This window comes from Vanellus vanellus (genome assembly GCF_965231255.1).
Source record: "Vanellus vanellus genome assembly, chromosome: 9".
In the NCBI taxonomy this organism is placed as follows: domain Eukaryota; kingdom Metazoa; phylum Chordata; class Aves; order Charadriiformes; family Charadriidae; genus Vanellus; species Vanellus vanellus.
In genome coordinates this window covers 17,169,357-17,184,830 of record NC_138914.1, presented here as the reverse complement: position 1 = coordinate 17,184,830, position 15,474 = coordinate 17,169,357, and the positions used below count along the sequence as shown (strand labels likewise).

Sequence of the window (15,474 nt, the reverse complement as noted above, 5' to 3'; positions counted from 1 at the left end):
TGAACCCATTATCCCTACATTTTTTTCCAGGTGAAGGAAACTAAGTTCTGATGCTTTTCATCCTCACAGAATCTCTTAACCCAGAAAAACCTTTTGGTTTCAGGATATCCTGAGAAGGAAAGCTCTTAAAACATGAAATAGTTAATGTTAGAAAACTCTGATGTTATTTTAGGATCCCTGTAGGTACTTTGCCTGATAAATCCAATGGAAAAGATTAGTGAATGATAAACTTTTAGTAGAATGTTCAAACATTCTTGGTAATTTGTACCAAAGCCTGTTATTTATGTACTCGTGATCTACACAGCCGGAAGAATGTGGATACTATAGAAAAATAATTTTTAAAAAATGTGTATTAAACTGTCAGCTTTCCTCTGTTCTCAGAGTTACCCTGTTTCAGAAAGCTCAGACTAAGCATAGGGATCACTTCCCTGACTTCAGAGGCTTATTTGGTTTGCTTTCTGTCAAACTTTATGCTCCAAGCTATATTTGAATTTATTGTTCTTGTGCATCCCTTTCGTTGCTGTAGGTGACAATTGCTGAATATGGAGAAGGAGAGGATGAGGACAAAGATCCCTATCCACCTTGTGATGTACCAGGTATGTGAATACCAACCAGAAGACAAACATGTTTAAGTTTGTTGGCTAAAATATCCTAAACTTGCTCTTGCTGAACACTGAATCAATTCCTTTGAAGTTGGTGAAGGTGTGCTTTGTTACCAGTGGATAAATGGGCCTGTAAACTGCTGAGTATTATCTTTTCCTGGTTTTGCTCAGCCACGGCACAAAGCTCAGCACCCCCACAACATAGCTCAGGCATGGACTGAAGGTCAGGGGCTGAGCTTAACTGGGGCTCCAGAGCCCACGTGTAAGGGATGTTAATGGAGACCCCAGGTGAGGCTAGTCAGGGACAGTAAAGTCTCTTAGTGCAGTCACGGCACTTATGCACACACCCACATATGCACGTAAACATGTATATAGGCTCATGACAACTATATGCATGTTATATATATTGATTCATAGATTTTTTAAAGCCATGCTATGAATGTATATTTCCTATAAGCCATATATTGTTATGAAAAAAACCTAAATGCTTTTAATTTTATAGTAAAAAAGTGTTTAATTTAAAGTAGGTGAAGATGAAGAAGATGAGGAGGATGAACCAGAGGTACCAGCAGGCCCACGTCCCCGTAGAATATCGGAACTAAATATGAAGGAGAAGATAACACCGATCCCTGAAGGGAGTGCCTTCTTCATTTTCAGCAGCACCAATCCGTAAATATAATTTTGAAAAATACTGTTTTAGTCCATCAAGATTTAGTAGTGAAGGAACAGCTTATTTCCAGTGAGGTTAGGAATGGAACTCCAGTATCTTCAACAGGAGGATTTTCAGAACAAATTTTCTGAATCGCTTGGTAAATGAAAAGAACTTGATAAATATATATATAAATTTCCTTCCCACTGTTGAAGATAATAGCATTTTGTACATATAGTCTGTCAAGTCTGCACATGTCTGAAAAATACCCTTTAGTGGATATTAGTTATTTGATATGTTAGTCACTGGATATAAAAGGTGTGGCATAAGATCTGAGCATCTCCTACATGAGATAGGATTCCTAGTAACCTTAGGAACCTTTGTGGACCAATACAGATGAGGAAGGAGAAGAGAAAATAAGAGAGAAAAACAGAAAAGAAGGAGAAAGGATGTATATATTTCTTTTGGGGTAACAGGATTTTCCCAGATTCAAGCAAACATTGAAAGTAAGGACAAATGATTTCAAAAATCAAGAACAGTAATAGTTGGATTTGGGGGGGAATTGGAATGTTTTACTGCTTGGTCTAACTCTGGAGCATTTGAAGTTCTGCACTGATGAAGAAAGTGTGCTTCAGTAATCACTAGAAGTCATTACTGATGGTTGGATGGAAGTGAGCAAGTGAACTAAATTCAGTTCTTACAGACTGATCATAGCTATTACATTTATATATAGCAATTTAATGAGCAGTCTTAGAAGCAAGCTTAAGAATTATTTGGCATGGGAGAATATTATCTTCTCAGTGGTAGAGGTCATCACAATTAAGTTTAGAAGACAGTGTGATGATCAAGATACAATGTTTTGGGCTTGTATCTTATTCATTACATGGGTTGTCTAACACTTCAGAATTTTCAAATGAACTAGAAAGACATTTAAACTGGTAATTTTAAGAACTTGGGTGCTGAATGCAAAAACATTAGATTTGTTGAACATGTCAAATTGCTTTTGGCCGCAATTAATGCTACATATTCTCAGGCCAAAATGGCCGTCTTAACTAAGATACACTATACTCAAATCATCTACTTAATAACAGGAGAACAAATTTTCCTCAAGTACCTTCTGATTCTTCAGCAAAATTTAGGCAACTTCAGTGTTAGTCAGTTACGAACCTGATCCTGCCTTTTTGCCAAGTTAATCCCGGACCTGCTCTAGCAAGGTCCTCAATAGCATTTGTAATAACTTTGGGCTCAGTGACTCTAAGCATATGTACTGTTTTGCTTCACATTACATGGCTGAAACTTAGCAGCTCTGTAATCTTTGACACCCACTTGTCCTATAATTCTATAGAAAATCTTCACAGGAGATTCTGATTTGGGTTGAGTCTCTTAAGTAGCACAATGAAATCTGCAGCCTAAGCCACATCTTACTGTATGAGTATTTTTAACGGCTTTAATAAGAATCAAATCAATCTAGGGATCTGAAATGATTTATTATCTCGCATTGGTACTTTTGACGTCGGCCTCTGTATGTGCACAGTGGTATAAACACTGGAACTTGTAGTGGCATTCATAACCCATTGAAAAACAACAGGAGCTGGGAAGTCCTCTCAGATTCCTTTGATAAGTGCATCTTCACTACAGGTGGATTGGATTTTGGCTTTATTTACATTTTTAGAAATGAGAGCAATAACTTCAGCATTTGCACTGCTTTTAGCTTCTGGTGGTTGCTCTGTTCTGTCATTGTTGGCAGAGTAATAGAAAACATGTTGTATATTAGCCATCTGCTGAATTCTATTTGCACACATGGTATATTTTTGTATCTCTTCTTCAGAATTCGAGTGGGATGCCACAGACTCATCAATCACCACATCTTTACCAATCTCATCCTTGTCTTCATCATGCTGAGCAGTGTTTCCCTAGCAGCAGAAGATCCAATTCGCAGCCACTCTTTTCGAAATAATGTAAGCACTTCATTTTTATGTCTGAAGATAAATATATCCTCACAGGATAACAATCCTTTGGGACTAGTGCCCGGTTTTTAATTTTCAAGTTAAGAAACTTTCTTTTCCTTTTTCAAGTCATACATTTGTAATTCTTTGCTTTAAAAAAACATAAATCTTCAAAGACAATTAACTTTATTGGTGGAACTTCATAGGTATTAGAACCCTTTATTAGGTACATAGTGTTTTTCCTTTGTTGGCTATTAATATATCAGAATAAAATACGCTCAAGCTGAGCATAATCTTTATAATTTTCATATTTTTTCATAATTTTCAGCTGGTGTACCTGATGCACGTTTCCTGAATCACTCTTAGTGCCTCTCGGTGTTTGACACTAGTTTAAAAGTACCAGTTAAAATTATCACTGTTCATAACATAGGGTATAGTCTCTGACCTGTCCTCTCTTCTCCATCATTGACTCTATTATATGGTCTTGGGGAACTCAAGGTATCATTCTGTTGGTGAGTGTGTACCTTCATAAGGTTACTACCTTTTCTTTCAAAGAAACTAGTGTGGCCACACTAATGAGTTTGAGTACCACCACATTGGATCCAAAGATCCTTGGATTCCTGATTGTCTAATTGTCTAAACAAGTTTCACTTTTTTCTAAATCCACGTGTAAGCTGAGGATCGGAGCATGCCCAGCTCTTGCCTTGATTCACAGTCAAATGCCGTTTCAGCCTATATACAAACCCGAAAATTTGGAAGTGTTTTTGCATCCTGTTTTAGATATACTTATAGAAACAAAATATTTGTAAGAATTTTCATTTCATAAATGTCTCCATTATTCAATACAAGTGTAGATTATGTAGTAAGTAAACATCTGTGTTCTAAAAAAAATTCCTGAATCCTCCATTTTAAGTTCTTAATATAGTGGAAGACTTGCCTGTTACTTAAATGCACAATTATTAGACAGAGAAGCAAAAATAACTCCACTCTCATGACTGCTAATGTTTGTCTTACACTTGTTGCACTTGTATGAGTGGTGAAGCAAACCTCTCATGTTATTGTGAGTTGTGCATGCTTTAGATTAGGTATGAAATAGCTGAGATGATGCAACTTGGTAATAGTCTGTGGGGACTTTTGGGATACTTTGACAGAACTTGCACGCCTCTCCTGTTTTAGATATGATCTGTAAAGATTGCCATGGAGTTAGAGAAATTCTTCTGCCTCTTACAGGAAAGGTGGGCCTACTAGGTAGAGGTTGTATCCCTCTAGTTCTTCCTAGTGTAGATGCAGCCTCTGAAAGTCTTCTTTTGGCTGTTGACATTCTCTGAACATTTTTTCAGTAATATTAGTAAAAACAAAAAAGCTGAAACTTTCTCCAAAGGTAAAAAAAGGTCAAAGCACAAAGCCACTCTTCATGTACTATTCAGCAGAGCTGTGTGCTTCCCGTATCTATAAAATTGGACAAGTGCACTCTTATGAATAAATCACACTAATGAATAACAGAGCTGGTGGGCAATACTGGAATTGTTATTGTAGAAATGGCTTGAAGGGCTGATAATTGTTTTGTAACTAGAGGAGTACTAGAAAAATATAACTGGAGAGTGGTGGTAACTGAAACAATTATTCCTATTTGGGACACAGGAAAAACGTGTGAGTGATTTCAGGACGGCATTGCCCTCTTGTAATATTCACAAATGCACCAGACCTGTGAATTTTTCTTGTTATTACCTTGAATGATCATGTTCCTTCAATCAGCAGGGGTATGAAAGTTTACAAACTGGAATACTTTACATATTTATTTTTTTTAAACTCTAGAATGAATTCCTTACTGATTAATCTTTGTTAAATGGCTTTAATATATGCCTATTTTTTCAGCCACAGCAAGGGACAGAAGGATGTGATCTTCAACTGAACATGGGGAAAAATTACTTCCTTTTTGTGATCTAATAAGAATACTTTCTTTGTTCATTGTTTCTATTTTATTTCTCCTTGCCATTTTATTACTTGCTGAATCACAGGAAATATGTTTCTGTGCACAACTGTTTGCTATTTGGATTGCTGGATCCTTGAAACCAAACGAGTACACTACCGTAGTGCATGTTGATCACTAAATTAGGTGCTAGCGATCTGGCCACCTTGAAAAGGTGAAATCTTGGTTGTAGTGAAATATATGGCAGTGTTCCTGTCGACAGCAGTGAGGTCAGTATCACTTCCACAACCTTTTTAAAAGTTTGCATATCACTATGCAACTGTTGTGGGTTCTTTTAAATTTCCTACAAGTAAATCACTGCTGTATCTTCCAGGTTCAAGAATAAAGAGTTGTAGTGCTGATTTTAAGTAATTTAGTTATTCATTCATTTGCTTTGTGACATTCTAGCCTCATCTATACAGGAACAATACTATGTAGCAGAATGTAGAATGATGTGTAATCTAGAAGCATCCATTGAAGCTTTATTTTTTGATGCAATACATTGGTAAAAAAAGAAAATATTTATTATTAAGAACTATTTATTCTTTGCGTAAGATTCTGTATCTCTACTAAAGGCTGAAGAAAGTACCTGTGAAAGCTGATAGAGGAAAGTCTGAATTGAAAGAAAGTGTTGCCTGTTGGGTCCTGTTAACTCTTTAGTAATGAAATCAAATATCTAAGAAAGGTGACATCTGATAAATTTTTAAGTAAATAAAAATGGTTGCACAATAGCTGGAATTTTAAACTACATTGTCTAAATTCCCCGTTTACCTACTTAGACTAATTCAGGTGTTGTTGTGCATGTGGTCTAAATTGTAAAAATTTAATAGATGGATTTCTTACTGTGGCACATATTATACCTTGCAGATACTTGGTTACTTTGACTATGCTTTCACAGCCATCTTTACTGTTGAAATCCTGTTAAAGGTAATGCATTGTTAATTGATCCTTGTTAGCTCAAAAGCAGCTTTAGCAATAATGTTTGTAACTTTTTGTTTACCTTCCAGATCCTAGGGTATGCAGATTATGTCTTCACTAGTATGTTTACATTTGAGATCATTTTGAAGGTAACAGGTTTTTAAAGGAAGTTTGTTTAAAAGGACTTTCCTTGTGTGTCACCTGCCAAGAAAAGGCACTTGAAGTGTTCTTCGCCTTTTCTCTAAGCGATCAAAGCTAAACTTTTTTTAAACCAGAGGATTTTTTTATTTGACAGTTCCTTATAGTTTTGATTGGTTATTTTTTACCATTGGGTGCATGAAGAAGCTGATTTTTTTATCATTACATCAATTTAATAATTCATTTTTTACCCTTTTTAAACTTACAGTTGTCAGAAAAGGGAAAAATAATTCGCTGCGCATGAGCTTTTCCTTCTCCTTGCTCTGGCATTTCCAGAAGAGATAATCAGTCTTTTAAGGAGGGAGCATGTAATTTCTCATTTCTTTTGCTGAACTATATTCACAGAGCTAAAATAGTAGATAACTATTTTCTTGCAATAGGACTTGCAAGATATCTTGCGTTTATATATCTATACACTAAGATACTTTGCATTTATCTTGGGCATACATTTAAATACACAGAAAGGCATAAATATGCTTGCTTAAATGTATTACCCATGCATGAGTCAAAAATTGGCATTTTAATGTATGGTTTGTGTACTGATTATCAAGAATATTCATTGGGGTTACTCAGATTTTAGTTGTATGATGCTTACTCTGGCAAAGAAGCTGTATAACTGAGGATTAGGTTCATGTGGGAGAAAATGCTGAACAAAGAAATAAAAATTTTTGGTGGGAATTTGTGAAATATTTTTTCAGAAAATTATCCATGATTCCTAAAAGTTTCATTTTTGGTTGAGTAACCCTGATCTATACACTTACCAATTTCTATTACACTAAGAATCTGTACATAAACTTTGCATTTACAGTTGAAGATTAAGCTTAACAAAAACTCTTCTCCCAGCTTTTGCTCATATTGCTGTGCATACTCTTCAGAATGAGATTTGATTAATACTAATTGTTGCAATATTTGGGCTGTTTACAAGATAAGCTGTACTGTAAGTAGTAGACTATTTTTATGCTTGCAAATATTCTCCCAGACTTACATTTATCCCCTTATTTCTCATTGTCAGCAGTGAGGAGCTTGCTGTAGAATTGATTAATCTTACAACATTTATGGCATTCTCAAGTAAATATCCATATTTTTTTTTGCTAGAGAAAGGCCAAGCTAAAGGAAAGAGCAAAGCACTGAAAAGAACTGTAGCATTAGATCAAACTAGTTCCCAGCTCTGAATTTGAGAAGCCATAACAAAATATGTTACCACCATTTCTGCGGCAGAAGAGTCTGAAAACATCCACGTGCTCTGAATAGCAGGTTGTATAGTCCTTGCAGTTCCAATTGTGTTTCTGTAGGAGAAAGAGGAATTGTAAAACATGGCTTAAAGAGGCATAACTGTATGTGTTAAGAAAAGCAACATTTCTACTAACTGCAAAAGATGCTGACACTGACCAACTCAACAGTTATTCAAGGGAGGCAGGAAGCAGTAGAGTCTGGGCTGCTGAAATCTGGCATAGTAAAATATTACAAAGGAACAAGAAGGCCCATCGTAGCCAAAAATGTTGATGCTCCTGACTCCAGTTTCTCCTGGAAGCTCTGCCCTGCAGTACACTCACATGTATTTATGAAGGAAAATAAATTGTACCATAAAAAATGTAATGGACAACCAGAACATGAGACACATACGTATACAGTGCCTGCTTTACTAACATGTCTCAGACACTGGCTTTGCTTGCTTATGGCTGGAGGCCTCCGTGTTTTCTGTGCTGGGTTTTGCGCTGTGCTTTCCACAGTGTCTGTCGTTCAGAAGCTGCGTGTGTTCTGCAAGGAGTAAATACAAGTCTAGACCTGAAGTAACAATAGCATTCCTTAATTTCCAGGCAAAAAGTATATGAAACTGAAGTTAAGATAACCACAGGCAATATTATCAGCTGCAGCCAAGAAACTTGTCCAAAAAACAAGTGTTAAAACAGAATAACTCTCAGCATGTGGAGAGTCCCTCTGTGCTCTATTTTATTGACTGCTTTGCCGACGTGAGGATTTCCACAATTATATGGTGTTGTGTATATAAGCGAGGATATGAATAACGGAAAAACTGCAACATCAGTCTATAAAGCATTTAAGAATTCTCTTCTGTAACCCCTTCATGGCATTCAAATCCAGCTTACCGACCTGTTTGCAGTTCTTGGGAAACATGAAAACATCAGAGCAAAGATCAGGTTAGGGCCTTGTGCTATTAACCTTACCCCAGCTGTGCTAATCCCACACCATTTAAACCAGTCCCCAGTGGTGTGGAATTGCAGGTAGGAGGAAAAGAGCAGCACTGGTGGTGCCCCAGGTGCTTGGCTCAGAGAGTGTCTGTTCTGCTGAAGGCTGTGTGACAGCGCTCTCCACTGCAAATCTGCTCTACAGCTCGCTTTGGTCTTGATCTGTGCAAAAGATAGAATGATTTGCTATAGAGTGTTTTACTCAAATGCTTCCCCTGAGTTTTGTAGAGATTGAAATATGAGTCTTCATATAAAGATGGAGATAGGTACTCCACCTGTATTTTCAGGTCTATATATCCGTACTTTTGTCTTTACGTGAAACTTTGTGTGCTGCTAACTGATAACGTACTGCAGTGTAAATGTGTATTTGTAGATAGATGTAGGTTTGATATTCAAGGTTATTTTATTGTTCAACTCCCACTGAGTTTAATGAGCTTAGCCATATTCTGTACAGCTGTAAGTAAAAAGAGCTAGGAGTTTACTGGAAATTTTATAACATAGTTATATTGCCTCTCTCATGTCACAGCACAGGTTAAAGCTTTAGGATTTTTATTCTTCTAGTTTTGAGGAGTATTTAGTATTTTGATCATGACTAAAGAAAGTTTAACACGAGAATAAGGAGGGAAGTGCCTTCAGGAAAATTGCATCTTTTGTAGTTGGCATTCCTTTGCAGATGTATAGCTTTCACTGATGTTTTTTAAAGCAAAAAGCCTGCAAATTTGTGCAAACAAGTAGTGACACAGTAGATAAGGAGATGCCCATTAACAATTGGTAGCTCTGTTCTGCATTGTGGAACAGTCTTGAAAGTGTAATAGTCTCCTGCAAGAGGTAAGGAAATAAAATCTTTTCACTCCATCTTGTGGAATAGGAGAGAAAGTAATGGGTTTAAAATTCACAGTCAATATCAGATGTTCTCTGTCTGGCACTGAGTTTTCTCACCTGTGGAAAACAATTAGTAGCTGAGAGTACTTCAAGAGGACCTTAAGGCTGAAGAAGTTAGAATCCATGTGCCTAAACTGACTACTAAAAGGTATCCTTATTTTAATTTCAAGTTTAGTTTCAGTGTTTCAGTCTTAATCCATAACTATGGAAAAACCCATGCAAAATTCTACTGAAGTTCAGATTCTGGGCTTCGACTGGCTTAACTGGATTCCTCTGTTCATTTTTTTAACTGGTACATACTATCAGTTATGATAAGGTTCTAATTCATAGATTCAGGAGCCAAATTCAGCTTTGCGATACTTGAGAATGTCTGCCCAGATTCTGTCTGCAGCCAGAGTTAATAATCTCTATCGCTGGCTCCTAATGAAACCTATAAATGATGCATGCAGGTTCCTTCACAAGATACCCTTTCTGTGCTTCTTTCATCTTAATCTAGGCACAGAAAGCAAAGAATGAAGAGAAAGTCCAATAGGGAGAGCAATGTTTGATATACTTCTCAGACCACGAACTTACGGACACTTCTCTACGCATGATACAAACCAATCTATGGGTCATCCCAGGTTATTCCGGGATACCACTCGTGGTCTTAACATGTCTCCTCTGAGCCAAAGGCAATTAATAATTTAATGCTGCCTTATGACAGCCATGTGCTGGTTCTGTACCAGATTTGATACTCAGGTTTTTGCAGTACACGTTCAGCTCCTTCAGTTCTGAAGACAGTATGAATGATTAGGAGTCAGAATCTGGACCTTACTGTTTAGTAAGCATGGAAATTTTATGGTTCTTGTAGTAATTTTTCTAACAAAGGCCCAATCAATTCAGTGTAATCAGCTCAGCCTAATCAGTTCTTACAAAAAAATATAATTTGTTGACCTCGGAAACAATTAATACATTTACAGAATCACAGAATTATCAGAGTTGGAAGGGACCTCTAGAGATCATCTAGTCCAACTCCCCTGCTAAAGCAGGATTGCCTAGAGCACATTACTCAGGACTGCATCCAGGCGGGTCTTGAAAATCTCCAGGGAAGGGGACTCCACAACCTCCCTGGGCAGCCTGTGCCAGTGCTCTGGCACCCTCACCGTAAAGAACTGTTTCCGTGTGTTTGAATGGAACTTCCTGTGTTCTAACTTGTGCCCATTGCCCCTCGTCCTGTTACTTGGAACCATTTGCTGGTGTTGCTTGAGCAGAATTTCTATGATTTAAGTGAAATATTTAATGTACATATGGAATTGGTTTATATCTCAATTGCTTTTAGAAAGTGAGATAACATTGTATGCATTCACACTCTAGGCAAGCGTCTTGTAAACAGCCTAAATGTGAATTTGAATAAATAGAAATATAGACTAAACATGTAACAATTCTGTTTTTAGATGACAGCTTTTGGAGCATTCCTTCATAAAGGGTCCTTCTGCAGGAATTATTTTAATTTGCTGGATTTGCTGGTTGTGGGTGTTTCTTTGGTATCATTTGGTATTCAGTAAGTACTGTACTTACAATGTGAATGATTTATTTTTGCTTTGGGGTTTTATACTGAAATCAGTGTTTCAGCTCCTTTTGTTGCCCCTTTGTGTGGGGGTGTGCAGTATGAGTATTCAGGGTTGGGATTGGCAAGAGGTAGTGCTTTGTATGGAGTGTGTCATAACTCATTACTAATACGGGTTGGAAACAAATTACTACTTCCCACTATTACCAAGAGAAAAAGGAAGAGCAGCGTGGCACTATTGTATAGCAAGTAATACCTGAAGCTTCAGGAGGTTTATATACCCTCTTTTGTGCTATTGCCTCATCTACAACCTAGTTCTACGAGCTTGCTCTTTCAGCATTGACCTACTAGGATATGTAACTTGACAGTATTTGAAGGGAAGAGAAGTTGTACCTTAATCAGGACTGTACACGGTAGTGAAGAGATTCTTTTGCTTTGTTTAGATCAGGCTAAACATAATAAAAGAGCCTGAAGGTGCTTATTGGTTCACTGAGCAGTTGAGCCTCATTTAAAATCATCTGTGAAACCCTTAGCGACTTAGAAAAGAGCAAGGGCTGGGTGTCACTCAACTGCTTCCCACTTCGTATTCTGCTTGTACTGGAACACCTATTATACAAGCTATCAGTTTCACAATATGTTCTGTAAAAGGCTGTCTGCTATTATTTCCTCAAAATGCAGTCCTAGCTACTTAAAAAAAAAATGTGAGTCATCTGAGATCTTTTCATCTCTAGCTGGTTGGAAATTAGGGTATTCATTGATTCACAGGACTTATACAATGTCTTTGAAAGTGCTTGTCAACACTGAAAAATACTTTGGGCACTGTTTTGCTCATGACCAAACTTAACTGCATTACAGTGTCAGACAAGCTTCTGAGCTGTTAATTCCCACGTTGCTCGGGATTCAAAATAATTCATATGGTATTTGAGATTGATACTACTTTCTAATATTAATACAGGATCAATAAAGAAATAGTTTTAAAAATCTTGTATGTATATATTGAGAAATTTTTGAAATTTCATTTATTAGGAATTTGCAAGAAGATTATTCTTAGTAACAAAATCAGTTACCTTAAAAGTAACAGAATAACTTTTTTTTTTCCCCCCCTAGATCAAGTGCTATCTCAGTTGTGAAGATCCTCAGAGTTTTGAGAGTCTTGAGGCCTCTAAGGGCAATAAACAGAGCAAAAGGACTTAAGGTGTTTATTTTTATTTTTCAAGTTATATTTCTGTTGGCCTGATTCTTCAGTCCTGCCTCAGGTTAAAAATTCTTGGGCAAGAAGAACTTCATAGAGGAGTTCACAGGGCAAAGACATAAACCAGTTCCTAAATCTTAAATGTGTTAGGCCATATTCTGCCCACAGTTACAGCGGTTTATATGTGGAGGAACACCAGTGCCACGGAGAGGAGATTTTGACTGTAATGCTTTCTGTGAACCAGCATGCTGGAGCAATATTTTAATGGTTTTTCAATGATGCTTATGTAATTTTTAGTCAGTTGGTCTTGATGGGTCTATGTCAACGGACTTGTAGAAAAATTTAGAAAACAAGTTTAATTATGGTAGTAGGTATAATACTGGCAACGGAAAAATAGTTTTAAAAAATAATCTGAAAGTGATAAAAAGGCTTTTACAGTATGTATTCTGTGATACTAAGTAACAAGTCATATTGAAATTTTAATTTCTTTTCTTTTTCCAGCATGTTGTTCAATGTGTCTTTGTGGCTATTAGAACTATTGGTAATATCATGATTGTTACAACTCTTCTGCAGTTCATGTTTGCTTGTATTGGAGTGCAGCTGTTCAAGGTAAGTAGACACGCTCAAAATTTACACTACACCAAGAAAATCAAAGCTGACTTGAATTCTTGGTGGCCTGGTGTTGGAACTGGGGTGGTCCCATTCTGAAGCAATCATAGGATAAATGTGTTTATTTTGCACATTCTGCATTTTGTCATTGCTTTTTGTTTTACCTGTAGGGAAAATTCTACAGGTGCACCGATGAGGCAAAGCAGAATCCTGAGGAATGCCGGTGAGAACATCTTTGATCTAAGAATGTCACATCATATTTTGAATAATTTAAACTGTAGCAGATATGGGCAGGCATGTGTCAGGCCATTTAGGTTTGTATAAATTGGAACTGTAGTTTTAAATACACCAGAAAACACAGGTTAGTAAGGACATAAAACAAGCTGAGTGAGGGAGTAAAGTAAAGTATTTTGAATATAGCATTGAGTAACTCATGTATTTCACTAATGATGGTTTGTTTCTTTCCCACAGAGGCATATACATCGTTTATAAAGATGGAGATGTTGATAATCCAATGGTCAAAGAGAGGGTTTGGCAAAATAGTGATTTCAACTTTGATAATGTTCTGTCTGCTATGATGGCCCTTTTTACAGTATCCACTTTTGAAGGCTGGCCAGCGTGAGTGAATTCTCCATGTTTTCATAGCATTGTTAAGACATAATCCAGAACAGTTCTTTATCATTTACCGGGCATTTTTGGGCAACAAAGCAGTCTTAAGTGATGACACAAAAACTTATTAATGGAGGAAGGAAAAAACCCCTACTATCCTTCTGAATCTGTGCACTTTTCCTGTATTTCTTCATTCACCTCTACCTATAAAGGGCAAACTTCTTTTATATTGTTTGATTCCTAATCTTTCAGCTACTTTTGCTATAATTAGCTATTCTTTAGCTCTAATGGAAGTAATCCTTTTAGATGTTTATCCATCAATGCCCTTTAATACTCATACAAAAATTTTAGCCCTTTGAGTAAAACTTCTACTACAAAATCAGGCAATAGTACACTGCATAGAGAGGTCCAGGAAGAGCAAACTGCTACCACTCAGTATTTACCTAAATAAGAAAAGTCTTAGAGGATAGCTTGGGGGGGGGGGATAAAAATATAACCATCTGGTTATTACCTTGATTCTTTTGAAAAAAAGCATATAACAATGTGTGGTGTGATTATTCTGGTTTCAATATTCTTGTGAGCACTGTCAGTAACTAGAAAAAGATAACAGTAAACAGACCATTTTTGAAATCTGTCCTCTGAGTCTGTGTATGCTACTCTCTTTTGTCATTTTAATGCTAATAAAGATAAAATTTTGTTTGTTTTTCAGGCTGCTATACAAAGCCATTGACTCAAATGGCGAGAATGTAGGACCTGTATACAACTATAGAGTGGAGATCTCCATTTTTTTCATCATCTATATCATCATTATTGCTTTCTTTATGATGAACATATTTGTGGGGTTTGTGATTGTTACGTTCCAAGAACAGGGAGAACAAGAGTATAAGAACTGTGAGCTGGACAAAAATCAGGTTAAAATAAATAATGAACTCTTAGTTTTTGGAAGTATTCTTTTTTTATTTATGCACAGAGAGCTTCTTTTCTTCTTTGGGTCAGAAGAGGGCACCAAACACATATCTTAGTAAAAAAGTGGAATTAGTACATACTATCGATTTATATTGAGGTCATTGTATGTTCCTATGCCTGTAAGCCCAAGGTGCCAGTCTTGTGAAAGCTGTTCCATTAAGCTTGTTAGCTTCTTAGTGTCTCACTTGTTGGTGTCACATTAAGAAGAAAACAGCACTTGCCAGCTTATCCATAGGCAGGGGTAGGTTTTATAATAAGAATGGAAAAATAGATTTTGTGTTCTGAATAGTCTGAAAGTGTTAAAATGTTCTATTCAGGCACTAATAAAGTAGGAGATAAATCCATGAAGTTCCTACATACGTGATGTGATTTTGATGGGCAATTTAACTGAACTTTTAGGAATAACTCTTCCTCAGTATTTATTTTGCTGACTCGAGGGTTGTATGCTATGCAGTTACATTGGTGGTTGAAAACTTAGTAAAGACAAAGCATGACTTACAGATGAATTAATAGTCGTGCTATACACTGTATATGTACACACATGCAGTCTGTGATATACTACTCTATACTACTACATATGAAAGGTATAAAGGTGAAACACTTCTGAATTTCCATGAGCATTATTTGATTCTTTGTATGTGGCTGAGTAGTGTGTATGATTAGGTACAGCTGTAAATAACCAAGTGAGAGAATTGGTAAGCTACCTGATTATTAACAATTAATAATAAAAAACCTATATCAAGTAGATAGACTGCCTGTTTTTAAGACTTATATTTAACAATTTGCACTTATTAATTGTATTATCAGTTGATTAACTGTTAGGTACACTCTGACAATTTTTGATGTATTTGCTTTTACAGCGTCAGTGTGTAGAATATGCCTTGAAGGCACGTCCTCTTCGTAGATATATTCCAAAAAATCCTTACCAGTACAAGTTCTGGTATGTGGTGAATTCTACTGGATTTGAATACATCATGTTTGTCCTCATCATGCTGAACACACTTTGCTTGGCTATGCAGGTAGGAAAACCAGAAGCTCTTTTGAAGCTGTTGGCATAAATTGCAGGCAAGGAATAGGTGATAAAATGCCTTTCAATTATGGTAACCTGTATTTCTTTATGAAGTAAAATTAAAAAAAAACCCACCTCTGATCTTAGTACTCTTCTGTGACGGCTTCTTATCTAT

General features: G+C 36.5%; 1 protein-coding gene across 1 annotated transcript in view; it reads left to right on the top strand.

The window, feature by feature from the left end:
* The window catches only part of CACNA1D (calcium voltage-gated channel subunit alpha1 D), a gene marked incomplete at both ends in the record, with an annotated part of 205,029 nt that overhangs the window by 125,310 nt on the left and 64,245 nt on the right, over nucleotides 1-15,474 (top strand). Inside the window, 11 exons of the mRNA XM_082487992.1 lie at nucleotides 527-596; nucleotides 1,127-1,271; nucleotides 3,080-3,209; nucleotides 6,034-6,093; nucleotides 10,802-10,908; nucleotides 12,022-12,109; nucleotides 12,608-12,715; nucleotides 12,886-12,938; nucleotides 13,187-13,333; nucleotides 14,034-14,235; nucleotides 15,151-15,309. Of these exons, the coding sequence (XP_082344118.1) occupies nucleotides 527-596; nucleotides 1,127-1,271; nucleotides 3,080-3,209; nucleotides 6,034-6,093; nucleotides 10,802-10,908; nucleotides 12,022-12,109; nucleotides 12,608-12,715; nucleotides 12,886-12,938; nucleotides 13,187-13,333; nucleotides 14,034-14,235; nucleotides 15,151-15,309 (1,269 nt within the window). The remainder of the gene's footprint in view (nucleotides 1-526; nucleotides 597-1,126; nucleotides 1,272-3,079; nucleotides 3,210-6,033; nucleotides 6,094-10,801; nucleotides 10,909-12,021; nucleotides 12,110-12,607; nucleotides 12,716-12,885; nucleotides 12,939-13,186; nucleotides 13,334-14,033; nucleotides 14,236-15,150; nucleotides 15,310-15,474) is intronic.